Source organism: Echeneis naucrates, chromosome 20, assembly GCF_900963305.1.
Source record: "Echeneis naucrates chromosome 20, fEcheNa1.1, whole genome shotgun sequence".
Lineage (NCBI taxonomy): Eukaryota > Metazoa > Chordata > Actinopteri > Carangiformes > Echeneidae > Echeneis > Echeneis naucrates.
The window spans coordinates 4576909-4593679 of NC_042530.1; the positions used below are offsets into that span (position 1 = coordinate 4576909).

At 42.2% G+C, this 16771-nt stretch overlaps 1 protein-coding gene across 1 annotated transcript in view; it reads right to left on the minus strand.

Moving 5' to 3' along the window:
• Window positions 1–14200, minus strand: part of nrbp2b (nuclear receptor binding protein 2b) — a 28371-nt gene extending 14171 nt beyond the window's left edge. The window contains exon 1 of the mRNA XM_029528694.1: window positions 13447–14200. Coding sequence (XP_029384554.1) covers window positions 13447–13566 — 120 coding nt within the window. The 5' untranslated portion in view covers window positions 13567–14200. The remainder of the gene's footprint in view (window positions 1–13446) is intronic.
• Window positions 14201–16771: the final 2571 nt, after the last annotated feature.

Sequence of the window (16771 nt, forward strand, 5' to 3'; positions counted from 1 at the left end):
CATTTTGCAATCATCCATTTACATATATTTAGGAGCTAAAACTCAATTAATGAAAAATTCCAATAAAAATATTCCCAAACCCCCAAAGTAATATCTGCAAATAGTCACAAACTCAAAGATTTTCCATTTACATTGGTATAAAAGAGACAATCAGTAGATATTAGTATTTAACATGGAAACAGCTATTTAGAAAATTTGCTCCATCACACTTCTGTCACCACTAATCAATACAAACTATTCATTATTTCAGCCCAGATGAAGATCTATTTCCACTTCAGAGCATCATTAAGGCGCTCCAATCTGCCTGCTCTGAACGCTGAACACAACTTTGTCAAAATTCAAACCTCTGAACCTTTCTGGCGCCATTTCAACACACACACACAAGGTCAGGGGACTTAGAGGCCATGTTATCTGTCTCGTGTTTACTCAGTTTTCTACTCAACCTCTTAAGGACTCTTAAAACTTCCTTCACTGATTGGAAGATTCTTATGACGTTAAGAGACAAGAAGCATGTTTACACAAATCATGTTTCATTCAAGCATTTGATGGTGTCCGTCTGTCTCTCGTCATTTAACACAACAAATACAAACATCATGTGAACCTGTATCATGGCCTCAGAGAGTGAATAAAATGGGCCTGCGTGTGAGCAACAGGCTGCCTTATCACGCCTCACTAACCCCCTGCCTCTCCTCTACTGTGTGAGGCTAAACCTGCATAAAACAGCAAGATAAATTATTATCTGCCTCCGTTATCGCCACACGATTCTATATTCTGGCTTTTTCCTCAAATAAGCAGCGGGAGCTCTGACAGCGCTGCACTTATTTATCTAATCTGCTGCAGACATTTCACAGGACAAATGTAAGAACAAAAGGACAGGAGGCAGCAAAGGCACAATGTCACAATCACAGCTGAGCACAAAATATATGCACATTCAACACAATGGCAGCTCAAACAAAATTGTGCAAACTCTGACATTTCTTTCACCTTTTTAAACACACAATAAACACTCAAGATGAAAGAGCATGTTTGATCGGCTTCTCTGATTTGAAAGATGAAAGTAAACTTGTTTGTAAAGTGACTTTGACTTAACAATAGCCACATATGTGATAAAGCCATTTAAAAAAGATATCATCTGGATCATGATATATAAATTTTACAATAATGCTTCGCACTGATTGTGTATATATTCATTTGTGGTCAGTTTACTGTGTATGTATTAATTATAAATGCTGTATGGTGTGACCATATTTTAAAAACATAATAAAAGCATCAGTGCAAACCTCTTTACCTTGTCAGCAACATCAAATCATCAAATTACCGAAAATTATTTTAATCGCATTTGGGCCCGAGTTGAAATTTATCCTTAGCAATAAAATGCACTGCCTGAAACAACACTCAATTATATGCTGGGACAGATTTGATCTGTCCTGTGGTGAGGCCAAATGCCTCCTTTCCTTTCTCGCTCTTGGGGAGGCCGAGGTTAATGAGGCTGAGCAGTCGGCTGTGTCATTTTTAATAAATCGTGTGCTCCTCAGGTGAAAAGGTCCAGTCTTGTCAGCACAGACCGTTAGTTTGTGCTGAAGGCAGAAGCTGTGTAAAACTCACAAAAAGTTTGTGCTACTGTTTGAAGCCAGAGAAAAGCAGCTGATGACAATCAAACCTGACACTTTAAAAGGGTTCAGTATACCTCCAGTGTGTTACCAGAGTAATAAATCGATCCAATATGCTGAAGTAGTCTGACCCTTTCACTCAAGATGTTATCTCACTCTTCAGTTGTGCAGCAGCAACAACATGCAGCTTCATACAAGTGCAGGAAACAATCCTTCAGGCCAGCATTGTTATATAATCTCACAAAGCCTGATTTATTAATTGCAAAGCCCTTGCAGAGCTATAGATCCAGTGCTGAGTCATGATTGTAGAAAATCCATGTGATTCATCAACAGCTCTTCTCTCCTCTGAGGAAATAACCGATGCCACAGCTGTTCGCCATACACACACTTACATCACACTCATATCACATTCATCTAAGTGAATAATAACCACATTTCTACTCTACTGCCATCAGGTGAAGCTGCTTTTCCATCCTGAGATGGCACTTTATAAACCTCTGAACCTCTTCCAGACTCTGACTCAAATCCAGAACGGCTCCAGGTTTCCCCACAGTGAGAAAGGCAGATTATTATGCGCTGTCATGCAGAGATTTTAAGACCTATTATGCACAAGTCTGCAGTTAGTGGTGGAAAGTAACTGCATTTACTCAACTTATACTTTACTTGTGCACTTTTTTATTTTGCTTCGCTTCAAAGTAAGATTGTGCAATAATAACTACACTGCAATAATCTGAGCCTACCAGTTACCAAAGAAATAAATAAAATAAAAAGAGCTGTATAATTGCACATTGAGTAGATACAGAGAGAGAGACATTCACATTCATTTGGTGATTGCATGTTAAATATCGACTGCTCTCTTCACTTTGCATTGGTATCCTCCACCCCAGATGAAAATACCCCTCTGATGAGCTTCTAAATGCTCCTTTTTATCCTCGGCAGATTCCTGGTGACTGAACTTGCAACCGCTAGAATTAACGCTGATGAACATTGTCCCATAAAGCCAAAACAAGAAGCTTGGAGATAAAAAAAAAAAAAAAAATCTGGCTCCTCAGAGACACAGTTCACATTAGCAGCTCTTTATTCTGCTTTTGTTAAGATAAAACTCTACTTGTAGAAGCTTTGTGTAAAATTCTGAATTCTGAGGCACACATTTTTGATGTTTTTGATGTTGGATGTGAAGGGAAATCAAAAAAAAATCAAACAAAAGCACCTTTTATAAGTCTATACACTCATATGGTGACGGGGTTTCATTCATTCTTAATTAAACAACATAATTAATGATTTGCTCATTAAAAAAGTGAGAAGGAACCGTCTATTTGATAAAACTACGCATTATGCTCACCCGTCATACCTCACTGGCCACAGAAATGCCTGTAATTTCACAAAGTGCTGTTTCATTCCTCATTGAGGAATGAGACGACGTCAAAGGTCACCAGGTTTCAGAGTTTAGGCAGAGGCACTGGGACTGAACTGCTGACCTGCGAGGCTTCTAAGCCCAAGTTGGCTCTACATTTTGGTTGTAGTCAATTTGCGTTACCCACAAACTCACTCACACATTTGCAACTCTAGCACCAAAGGAAGTCCTTCAAACAGGTAAGGTTTATGAAACAGATGGACCACTTAGCAGTCGGTAACACATTTTCACATACTTCTTTCAACAGAGGTGGTGGTTCTCACTAAGCTGCTAAAAAGGCACGCATGTTTCCTTCCACCGTTCCTGCTTCTTTAAAAAACATTTGCAATTGACTGTGTTCCTGGAGAAGCTTAACAAAGTCTGGCAGCGCCTGCCTGAGTATTAAACTCCATAAAGCAGGGTCGTTTCTGCCCACTGGATTACCCAACTCATGCTTGTAAATCCACACACACTGCTTGCTTCATTGCTACTACATAACCAGCGGAAGAGCAATATGTTATGTGAGCTGCAGCAACAGCCCCCCCACATGCTGCATCTCCAGGAGAGGTTACTGCAGTACAGATTTCCAACAAGCAAAAGAGGTGACTCAGGGTAAAGATTGAAAAGGCTTGGCAACCAGTGAAGCGGCTTTTTTTTTTTTTTTTTTTTGAGTTTTCACCACAGTAGCCAGCCAGCAACAGTTAAAAGCTTTCGGATGAGCGCAGAACTGGAGCATTAGCTTCTAACACTTCCATTAGAGGAAGCAGGAGTAAGAAAACAACACTGCCGAGCAGGAGAAGCCACTTAAGAAAAGCATGAGAATGCAGTTGGGCAGAAGTTTCTCCTTCGCAGCTATTGTTGTGTTTATAGGCCTCAATTAGTCAAGAGGCTGAAGTTGAGCTTGTTAAGTCGGCCCCATGTGGAGAAACAGAGAGGCCTAAAGGAGAAGCTGTGAATAAGATGGCAGAGCAAAAGTGAAATGTGTTTATCATGTAGTGTTTATCTTCCAGGAAGATTAAGCTGAGAAGTGAGAGTCAACCTGAGCCGGCATTTCAGCACGTGCTCAAACAAAAGCTTCTTGGCAGACTTGCATGGAGACGGCAAGCTGCTTTTTGTGTCTGTTACTGTTACATAACGCTGCCACAGAGAGAGCTGAATAGATACTAGTCACCCAGGGGAGGGTTCCCGTCTGCTTTTCTAACCCTGCCTACCTGTCCGCAGTTCCTGCACAACGCATCCTGAGCAAGGACAATAATGTGTTGTCATTAGCAGACTGGAGCAGGCGTGCACGCCGAAGAACAAACACTGTCTGTGGGGAGTGTGCCGCTTCAGGTAACTGTGAATGATGAAACAGCATCCAGATAGTTCAGGCTGATTAAAGGCTTCTCTACGCCAATCCACCACACAGCGGTTTACTCTACCTCTGAGGTAGGATTTCACAACATGGAGTGTTATCACGGCGGCGATTGTTTCAGCTTTAATCACAACAACCATGCAATCAATAGCTGAGATGGGTCCATTCCAATTAGGGTTATCTGCTTCCAAGTATTTGAAAGCCTGATGACTCTGCAATGCGGACTTTTTCCCTTTTAAATTCTTTTCTGACCAGACCAGAGGAAGAAAATGCAGTAAACTTTTAAATATCATTGGACAAATGTTTGTGTGTAATAGCGTCCTTGGAACAATTCATACAAGTCTAGTTGTTCTCATCGATAAAGGAAAAATCAGTCAGTCAGGGTTTTGAAGGTTGGACCAAGATGGATGATGTTCCTTTTCCAGAACTACAAATATGGAAACAGAAACATGCCAATAAAACAAATGGCAAATACCGGACATGAGAAACATACTAGTGACTGACTGAAATAACAACTCTTCAGATGTTCCAATGGTTCGAGGACACTTTGCTTCAATTTCAGATCAGATATTATTTAAGTTTTTCTTCATTTTTCATGGTGCAAAAGATTTATTCCTTGAGATAAAAGCAGGGGACGTGACCTTTTGTACCTAATACTATAGTCCTGTTTATTAGTGTGAAGCAGGGCGGGGGACTTTTATTCACGGTCTCTATATTTAATTCATCAGGCGCGCCCCTGACTGATGGCTGCTGGGAATCACCTCCAACTAAGCTGCGGCTCCTCTGTCAGACTAACCTGCTTTGCTTTCAGCATGACAAAACAAAAACACATTCAAATTCTGAATGCAAATTAGGTGCCCGCTGATTTTATGAGAATGTGAAGGTCTGTTTTCAGGTTGAGAAGCACAAGCTGTAAGTTATTTCTATTCAGTCAGAGACAGGTAATGTGAGTAAGACAAAGCCCTTTTTTTTGTCACAAATGATAACAAACGAGTCCAGTTGAAGATATAACAGTTCAGTTTTTCTGCCAGCATCTTCTCACTTGGTTACTGATTAAGCAGGAAAAAAAAACAAAGGCAGATACAAGATAGAATTGAGTACAGCACGTATGGCAACGTGTTTTCACAAGTGAAACAAATCAAGTGAATGTTGGTTTAACAGATAAATGAATGTACTGCAGAATATCACACCATATTTTATATGATAAATGTGCCGAGGCAACCCTGAAACTGCCAGTGCTCTCACTCATATTAAAACCTTTGAATGTGTACACACTGTCCTTTTTATGTGCCTATTTCACACACACAGATATCGCAGCTATCCCATATTTGCTTTCAAAGGTCAAGACACTGGATATTGATGTTAGGCACAAAGGAATGAACCAACACGGAGATTCTGTATTAGCTGATCAACAGAGTGACGAAAGCTCCCCCTGAAGTTGTAAAAGCATGCCAGTGTCCCTCCCTTATTGATAAATGAAACACAGGAAAGTCATGTTTGTGGAGCCAAACTAAGGGTTTGTGTAATGTTTTTGGGCTGGTAGTCAAGTTCTTTGTTCAAAGTTGAATATGACTGATGGAGAATGCTGGCCTTTGTCTTAAAGCAGTGCAGGTGGGGACGGGCGTGAAAACCTGACCAGAGCTGCACCTTCTTTGATTTTATGGTGTCCCTGCTCCGACATCAGCCCTTTTAAATCAGAAGTTATGGGAATCAGACAGGAGTTAGTGCAGACAGCAGAGGGGCTAAAGCACTTACAGTATTAAAGGCTTTACATCACATTCCATGACAGGAACTAAACTGTGATTTCAGAGTGTTATTATAACTCCACTTCTGTGTGGATCATAGTCACAAGGCAATTTGCAAAACTCTGAATCGGGAAAGGGAAAAATTTTCTATTCTAGTTCCTCGAGCTCAGGTTATGGATGGAAACATGCATAGGGGATGTACAGATTTTATATGACCGTTAGTGTGGACCGAGTGAATAAGAGCACATCAGAGTCACTGAGGTCAGAGCAGGCGCTTTCAGTCAGGCTTCGCTCCATTTGGCTCCACACGGGGACACAAAAAAGAATATCTGATAATCAGCTGATGCTGGAACTGCAGCGATGGAGAGGTGGTGATGCATGTACTGATAAGTGATAAATTGCAGACAGTGCAGTACAGAAGATGAGTGTCAGCGAGCTGAAGCGGTGCGTTTTGAGGGGAAGTGTTTTCCTTCATTTTAGTGCACGTCGACAAAAAGGTCAACTCAGCAACAGACACTGAGAATCGAAGTGGGATGAATAATTCTGGGCGGTTACACAGTCTGTATCATGAAGTCAAAATGGAACTGGCAAGGTTCCTGCTCCTGAGAACAAATGTTCCCCCAGAAGTGGCAAAAGATGGCTCTAAGAAACCAATGTCCTTCAAAAAGACTTGCTGACTGAGTGTGGAGCCTGCTTAAGAAAGTGAACAGCATTATTCCTCAGAGGCATGATGTCATGTGACGTGAACTGCTATGACAGTTTCCTGAAAGCCCGCAGACTTGTCGGCTATTCCTAGAGGATTCCTTTTCATGCCAGGCTTCTTGTCCAACTGGCAGAAAATCTGGGTGGCTCGATTTCACACAGCTGGACTGGAAAATGCTGACAGTCACCTCTCCATACATCCCATAATATCTGTTGACCCCCCCAAGAGGCCTAACTTCACAACTTGTCACCTAGTTCTGAAGATCACAACAGCAGGTTTTGAGAACCCCCCTAAAAAAGTTAAAAAAGTTACAATATACTGTGTGACCTGAAATGTTTAGCTGCTTATTCTTTCGTTGTTTTCAACTGTCCAAACATCACATTTCACACACCACAACCATCCAGTCCCTGTCCAAAACAGATACCAACAATGCACAACTTGTCACACACAGAAAGAAACTGTCCTTTGATCTAGGAAGGCGGTTGTGGACAATTTTCTTCTTTCTTCTCTTTTCTGCCGTGTTAAAACCTCAAGACTGCAATTTGGATGTTATCTTGTTTTTGGAAAAACGGGGGAGGGGCAGTCTGACCTGTTCTGTGTTTTTATCCCGCAGGTCTGTCAATCACAGTCAACACACACTAATGCATACCCTGCTTTATCATCTATTTTCCTCAAAATGTGACCACAATTTGAAAAACTATCATCATATTGCACTTAACCAGACTTCGAGAAATCGAGACCATAAACCTGCTACAGAGCTAATATATCAAACTTAGACTTCAACACACCTCCACTTTTACCTGACAGCTTTCCTCTTTGCTGCACATTTCCATTTAAATGTACTCAATTGTGTTGTTTTTGTTATTTTTTGTTATAGCATTGCACTTTAATTCACTCTCAGTACTCTTTGGTCATTTTGAAGCCATTTGGAAACCATTTTGTTGGTTAGGGGTTAGCCAACATGCCATAGCTGTGGTGGAAGGGAACGTAGGAACAAATAAAGCTTTTACATACTAAATTATAGGACACATGTAGCACATGATTTGGGGAAATCAGTCATTGGGTCAATAAGCCAGTCATCTACAGAGAGAGCTGATCTACTTAGTCTGACATGCTGAGATATAAACCTTTATGATGAAATCGTCTCATGAAGAGAAAAAAAAAAAAAAAAAAATCATACACAGGTTTGGATTACTGGCTGCAACAACCACACATTTCCTTACTAACAGAACATCAGTGGGTGGAAGCTTCTTTCTAGATATTAGCAAGCTGCTGTTCATTGTCAGGATGTCGGCTGATGAGTTAACCCGTGCAGAATGTAAACACCAGGAAGTATTGAGCTTTTCGTCTGTGTGACCCTGACATCTTCGCTCTTTGTGCGCTCAAAAGCACAAAAGACAATAATTACGTAAACATTCATGTAAACACAACAATGCGTGACCCCATTAATTTGCTGTTCTAGTTTGAACAGCCTTGTGGCTCAGAGGTGTGTAGTGCAACTTTACAACAGCAGTCGTAAAAATGCACAGCTAAAAACTGAATGCTATCTTTAGTCCAATCTAACAGGCGAGGTCAAAGACACCTCGGCTATAAAACAAAGTATGCCACCAGATGTGACAAGGTAAATTACACAGAGTCATTAAAGCATTCATAAATCAGTTACAGGTCTATTTCCACCATCAGACCACTTTAACGTTCATCTGACTGTCACATAGATGAAACCGTGCTAACGTTTCAGCGATACACCTGCACTGCTACATACATATCCCAGATATGTATGTGTCCTATCCCTAAAGACTTATATTTCTTTTTGATATGTAGGTAAGCTTGACGGTGCTGAATTATGACGAAACCTCAATTATTACTGAAATATTTCACTAAAAACAATGGAAGAAAAAGTCAGCAGATCTGAAAATTATTAAAATTCCTCCTTGGGCAAAAATCTATATTTGCACAAGCCGGTTTATCAGAGGTGAAGATATTTTTGTATGAACCAAAGTGGGGGAGCAGTCAAGCCGCAGACAGGCACAAGTGTGGCTAAAAACAACCGAGAATGAGGAGAATCAAGGGATTTTCCCAGAAAACCTGTAATCGCGAAGCAACAAGCTGGAGGGGGGGGGCAGCATGTTAACAGGTGGATCAAGGCTGACTGTGTCGGCTCCTCGTGTCTCCTCCAGGGAAATCTGAGTGGATGTCATTCCTCGTAGGGCAGCTGTCAAACCGACGGGCATGCCTGTGCTGCTGGATTATTAAGGACTGTGTTGTGGGTCATTAAGAGGCTCCCGCAGGAAAGGCAGCCCGACGGGGGGGCTTTTAACGGGCAGTGCTCTGCGGGGCATTCGCCCAGTTTAATGGCGCCATCTCTACAAAGTCAGAAAATATACAAAAACTGCTGGAGGTTTAGCGATATACACAATGACATCAGTGCACAATCAGTGTGCCAACAGAGAGTGCCAAAGGCCTCTGATATTTAACACGGTATTTCTCCCGAGCCCTCACCCTTTTGACAAGCTGCAAAAAACAAAAAAAAAAAAAACATATGAATGGTGAACTGTATGTAACCCTTCACATACAAGAAATGAAGCTTCTACATGTTTTTATTTCACCTCACACTGGGGCTGGTTTTACTTTTGTCCATTTCTTACTATGATCACGACAGAGAACTGACAGAGAGCCCATAATGTACACACGACGCACAAATCACACGTTACGAGAGGCGGTAACTTATTGGAAGACAGAGCTGCATATACTAGTTTCCAACTTTCTCTTGTATTGAATTCTTGGATATCATTCTAATCATCATTCTTTTTTTCCCTTAAATCTCTATATTTTGTGGCAGAGGCTACTTAAAATTATGTAAAACAAAGAAAATCTCTGCAAACATGACAAAAACATACATTTCATGTAATGCAAAAGCATAACAAGTTTTTTTTTTTGACCACAATTGACGAATTAAGTGAATCAAGAGAGAGTCTGATGAAGATATCTTACCAGATCGTACAACAACACAATCAACAATCATGCTGCTATTAATAAAGAACATTTAACTTCCTACTATCATGTCAGAAAAGGAAGAAGAGTATTGTGTAGTTGTGTACAACAGTTACAAAAGTGAGTACAAACACACAATACCCCGACCCTGAATTTGAACATTTCCACAAAGTAAATATTGAAGTGCAATGCTAACAAATAGAAATAGATTTCACCGTGTTTACCAACTCTAGTTGCTGTACGCGTGCCACTCGGTTCCTCAGCCCCATGTGAGCGCTGACACATGCATGGGATCTGGGTTAACGTGCAAACGCAGAAAACATTATCTGCCCATCAAGTTCGTCCCGACACATTCATCGGTGCATTAACACCATGATGAACGGACGCAGTCTTGTCTCGTTTCATGCTGTCTGTGAGCAGACGGAGACAGATTCGGGGGAATAGAAGATGGCACAAAGACTGGAATGAGTGCTGAGCTGTTCCTGTGCACCACGAGCAGGACGGGCCGTAGCGTTCACTTCAGGGGGCTTATCCTGCTGCATTATGGAGCCGAGATCAGAACAGGGGCAGTAATAATCTGATGTCCAAGCTGGACTTCAAGTAAACAATCTCTCTGATGGAGCCACCTCCCTCTGCTCTGAGCTGTCTGAGCCAGACAAATGGCGTCATGTTGTGACGGGCCTTATTGTTTTTTCCGATATTTATTTAGATATTAGCTTCTCCTGTTTACAGTGTCCCCGTGTGTGTGCAGATAACTATCAGTGATATGGAAGAAAACTTCAAAATGTGATGATTCTCAGGCTGCTGCTGTTGCGGCCATCTTATCCTCTCAAGAGATCTTTGCCCTCACACCTCATTGCAGTGTTTGAAAACTTCGGAGTTTCCACATTTGAGCACAATATATTTTGCAGGACTGAATCATTAGACAAACATACGAACTGGATTGGCCAGATTCATGTCTCAACAGCGACATTTTGTAAGTCAAAGCATTACCTTTGTGTAATTTTATGTGGAAGTCTGACTGTCTTATGTCAATCCAAGAAGTAGACTGCAAATCATATTCTGGCTTGCATACTCATTTTATTGCATACCGAGGAATTGTGTGAAATACATAACTGTACTTGTAATCATAATTGTTCAGTGGATTTTTAAGTTGTGTCTAAATTTTGACCTTTCTAATCAGGTGTTCCCCGAGTCCAAGTCAATGTGTGCGCATAATGTGAAGAGTCTAAAAGAACAAAACTATGTGTTTTGAAGTCACCATGAACTTGACTTTTGACAACCGAAATCTTATCAGCTAATCTTTGTGCCAAATATGAAGAAATTGCTGAGCTATTGCATTCACAATCAGGAGGCTCCAAAGTTGTGCAAACAAATGACTATCCAGTGTATTACATTTGTTCCCAGGAAGAAAATGTGTCAGTTTTTGTCATCTTGCTGCGCGACATTGAAGTCTCACCGGCACAAAAACCGCGTGACTTTCAGCAGAACTTGTGCCCTCCAATCACAGAAGCAGCACCTGAGAAAAATAAATGCTCGGTGTGTCGCGTCCAGAGGGACACGCCGACTATAAAAGGCAACACGTTCTTCCAGTGTGAAAATCTAAAGCTGCTGAGAAAAACAGCCATGCAAGAAAACAATACCATGTGCTGACCATGTGACTGTGGCCCGGGTTTATTTTAATGGCTGAGCTGAATAACAGATACAGCAGCATGTATCCTCAACTTTCACCTACTGACTTATTTACTCATACTGTTCATATGAATCTCAAGCTGCCTGCCACTCAGACACACCCAAAGCCTGCAGGGCTGACAGCGAGAGCTGAAGCAGGGAAACATCTGCACATGGGTGTCATATTAGAGAGGTTCATTTTGTTTATGGTGGTCCGGAGAAAAACAAATAGTGTGAGAAGTCGGACAAATGTCTGGCCTTGAGTTACACATCAAGGTGAGCATTAAGCGAATACGCCGTCCCACAATAAATTTAGTTTGAACTGGTGAGAATGGCAGAAGGTCCAATAACAGCATAAACAGAAGTAGTAACATGAACTGACTGTAATTCAATATTGCTATTCATAAATGGCCTGATATGATTACAGTAACACTTTATGGTCGTGCCAATCAATCCAAAAAAAAAAAATGGCGAGACGCTCGTTCTCTGAGGTCTAAAAGTCTTGATGATGGTGACTTTTTTTTGGGGGGGGGCCCATGTCACATGTAATGCAGAACAACAATGGCATTTTATTGTTTTGTAATTTCCATTTCAGGATGTACTAATATGAATTTGTGCGATAGCAAACTGCCCGACATGGCTGACGCTCTTATTGGGGGTAAATGGAAAAGACGGTGGCAGCCCAGAAAATACAGACGAGTAATCAATGGGTGGAAAAACAGCAGGGTAGGAGGGTATGGGTGTGTGTGTGTGGGGGGGTCTTTCTAAAAGAAGAATACAGTGTAATAAGGTCGGGTGGTCACAGCACGGCAGAGACACTGTGTGCTCGCAGAAGATAACCTTCAGCTTAAATTCTTCACCTTATCTGCAGCTGTAAGCGGAGGCGACACCCGCTGCTCCTCAGAACAGCCGTTGGCTTTTTATGTCTGATAGTGAACGAACTTCTGCAAACAACTCCAAGCCGGCTGCGATGATGCTGTAAAATTCAGCTGGTAATGTTGCCACGCTGCGTGTGATATGTTTGCTGCTGAAACAAGCAGAGGATTATTTATGAGAGGAACCTTTCGACGAGGCCAGCAGGTTATGTCACGCTGCAGCTCACCAATCATCAGTCCGGCAGCTGCAACTTGATTTTCACGATCTTTTCATCAGTGCTTTGATTAACAGACGACGCCAGGCTACTATGTGTGGACAATAACTGTCGCATGTGACGTGCTTTCCCTGCAATGACCAGCCTTCAAATGTATGAGAAGGTTGTGGGTTCGGTTCCCGGCCTGAGGCCTTTCTGTGTGGGGTTTGATGTGTTTGGGTTTCCTCCCACCATCCAAACACATCACGTTTGGGTTAACTGGTGACTCTATATTGTCTGTAGGTCTGAGTGTGAGTGTGCGTGGTTGTTGGTCCCTGTCTGTCTCTGTGTGTTGACCCTGCGATGGACTGCTGACCTCTCCAGGGTGACCCCGCCCCCCCCTCACCCAGTGTGAGCTGGGATTGGCTCCAGCAGCTCCCGTGACCCAGAAATGGATAAGCAGTTGAAGATGACACCAAAGAAGGCAGTTTGATATTTTGGATCACGGATCAGTTATCAAACTAGCTGCCGGTTGCATTTAAGTAAATTATCTCATGAGCAGTCGTCTGAACTGCAGCTTGGTCCTTAAACACAACTGACTTATCAACTTTTCATTGCCTCTCACTCATTCATCTCATTCACCACTGAGCGTGTCATTCAAGTGTCTGTCTGGGTTGTAAAATGGAGCTCAAACTGAGGAATGAGGAGGAAAAACAGAAATCCTGGGTGAAATAAGCAAACTGTTCCTGTCGCCATCTGAAACAGATTTTAATGGGGGCTAAGTAAATGGAGGGAGGTGTCAGGGAGTGAGGATGGTGAAACACACAACACACACATTACATCAGTCAAACTGCCCTTTGTGGTGAAAATGAGCAGGCTGATTATCTCACACAAACACAAACAGACCAACCTGCTCCTTCCGTTTCTGCCAGCGGCCACACGGGCTCTCCTCCAGGATCTCACTCTCATCCTCGCTCTCCTCCTCCTTCCCCTCCGACCCTGATTTCCTCTCCGGGACGGACATCGTCATTTTCCAAGGTATATTTCTAGATTTTCAGCCCGGACTTCCTTTCCTTCCTCCGAGCCCGGGAGTCAGTGTCTCTCTGCGCTGCGGCGGAGGAGACGAGACGGAGCGGCAGCGCAGAGACGGCCCGCCGCTGGTCTGCGCAATGAAGAAACCCCTCCACACACACACACACACACACACACACTCCTCCCGACAACACCAACCTTGGTGTTCAAAACATCTTGTAAAAAGATGAACAGAGCAGTCAGCTCTCAGTCAGTAATCAGCCAACCTTTAAATAATAAGGATAAAAAAACAAAAAGGGGGTGTGCGCACAGCACGTTTCCCCGGAGGAGCCGGACTGGGTGGAAATTAAATCCCAGACTTCATGCGCCCTGCAGGCTGCATGCAGAAATGGTTCCGAGGTTTTCCCCTGCGCTCTCTCCCCCCTTCAGACCGGAGCAGTGCACCAAAAACGCTCCCCCGGGCCGTCCAGGGCGCTCACGGCTCGGCTCGGCTCGGCTCGGCTCGGCTGTTTCACGGAGCTGAGCGGATTTCTGGACGGCGTCCCGCACGCGTCATCGTCGGATCTGGAGCCGGAGTGCAGGACTCCTGCCAGCCTCAGTGCGCAGAGGGAGGGGGCACAAAACCGTAAACACCCCGCTAAATGCGCACACAGAGCAGCAGGGACAGCCACCTCACTGTGGAGCCAGCCCAGAGTTTTGGTCCATATGAGACAACATCACTCTGATATATTTGTTTAATTCCAACACGATCACTTTTTAACATTTCGCTTCCACCTGTTGTCGATGAATCCAGAATCAAAGGCCCAAATCAGAGCCAAGATTTGGATGCTTGGAAAAAAGTGTAAACCTGTAAAAAAAAAAATTATGTAACTCAGTGTTTGGTTTATCTCACTTTCTTTAGCCATTAATAATTTTTATTTTTATTTTCAGGAAAAATGTGACATCACTTCAGACAGTCAGCCCGATCACTAATCTGTGTGTGATTGGTTTTTGTATTGCAGGTTGAATGAAACGATGAATTTGCGTCCATTGCTTTCCCTATTTTCTGTTTTGTGACAGGTATGTTTAGACAAACCAGAACAGGACACCTGAGCTGCTTTATATGATCATAAAAACCAGAAGCACCTTTGTATGTTAATAAGGAAGGCCTGGTGTCTAATGTGGCTCAGTTTGAAGGATCACTGAGATGACGGATCAACAATTACTTTAAATCTACACACCAGTATCTTTTATATGATTCATAATAATTAGTTGAAAAACAGTTAAACGGATCACGTCATTGACAAACCAACTCTTATCTCTGTGCCAGTAAAGCTGGTGAGGCTGTGTTCAGCTGAATACGTCTTTAATCGATGTCAAGAGTTCAGTTTGGTATTGTTTCCAATCAAAAACATGTTCTTCTTCAAAATCTTTCCTGAGTCTGAGGAGTTTTCTTCGCCCAGTGGGAGGAATTACAGCTGGCAGCACTGATTTAAATTTTTTTTTTTTTTTTTTTAAGTGAAATCAGCAGATAAATCCCTTCAACAGGCCCACAGCTCCATAGCCTCAATCCCCTTGAGCTCATACAAGAAACATTACGGTACTGTCTGTCTCTCCAAGTCTCCAGGATGAGGGTTTGATTACTTCATGAGATTTTTTTTTTTTTTTTTTTTTTTTTAGTAAAATCCCAGTTTGCCATCTAGTGGTTCTGTTTTAAAAGTCATCCAGAGAAAAAGCTGAGAGACACTTCAGCAGCACAATTCAAAGTGTACTCACACAGTTGTATTTGCACTTAATGTGAAAACCAAAACTGTGTTTCTCTACTTTAACTTCTCATCTGCACCTCAGTGGAACTGGCTTCAGTTCAGTTCAGGTTTAATCACAGATCCATATAATAATCACAACCTTCCTCTATTTTTAGCGCTCAGTGTTCATACAGAGTGAGTGCTCTGCCAATCCCACTCACTGATAATGAGATTTACTGATGCTGCGAGGAGAGGAGTGCAGCAGACAATGGTGCTGTCTAGACGTCCAGGACACCAAATGGTTGTTTTAGAAATAGCACCTCCATTATAAAGAACAACCGCTGCAGTCTCCTTCTGCAGGCCTCAAGTGCGAAAATCTGCTCTGATTAAAACATTTTTGAAATTCTTTATTGAACTGAATAATTTTCTGTTCATAGCTGATAAGTTGCATTTGATTCGGAGGTTTTTGTCACTTTGTAGTGCGAAGGACAAATTGTTTTTCTCTCAGTCTTCATGCAGGAGCGTTTGAAAAACGTCTGAAAGTAACAAATGGTCTTTAACTGAAGGCTTTCGTCCAACTAAATCTGTAAATCTTTATTTTCATTTCACCGCAGGCCACCTAATATTTCAGACCCTGTGAGAATCAGTTTCAACTCACTGTGTTGGCTGGGTTGACATTTGCAGATGTGCAAATCATCCAGGATACAGACTGAATCCTGGATGATTCGGAGAACATTTGAATCCAAAAGTTCCTTCATTGAGGAATATTGATATGTTCACTTTTCTTAATGCAGCTCTTCCAGACATCCAAAGGTCAGTGTGTGCACGTGGCTACAGTTGGATCAGTCTGACATCTTGTGGTAATTTGTTGCAGCTGCAATAATTTCTTTAATTTTAACTGACTCTCACTCTTTGGTCCTGTCCCGTATGATTATATAATTCAAAGATCTGCAATTAAACTCTGGTCGATTCAGATTGTTGGACGAGGAGAAATGTCTTTGAATGCTGAAAAATAACAGTTTTATGATCATCAAGTTCTTCTTCTTTTTTTTTTTTTTATTATTATTTTCAACTAATCCAGCAAATACTGCAGCAATTGTGTGAATTAGCAGCAGCCTTCATGAACAGCTGCTTATTTGGATGGACTGTGCAGAAAACAGTGTTCCTACGTTTAGAAAGGAGCAGCAGATACAACCTCCACCCAGGACACTTAAACAGACTGTCGGAGCAGATTGTGTTACGTCTTACAGATAACAAGACAAGTAACAGACATCTTGTACGGCGTAGGGAATAAACAACATCTTGTATCATTTCTGTGACCCAGAATCGATGGCCAGAGGAAAGGAGTTCAAACTCTGAGTGTAGTGGGTGTGAGCTTTCTCTTACTTTTTGTTCAACCTTCCCGTGTACTCCAAAGTCATCTTCTCTGCCATGTTGACGTTTTAAGACAGCATGTTCGTGCTCCCTCTACACAAGCTG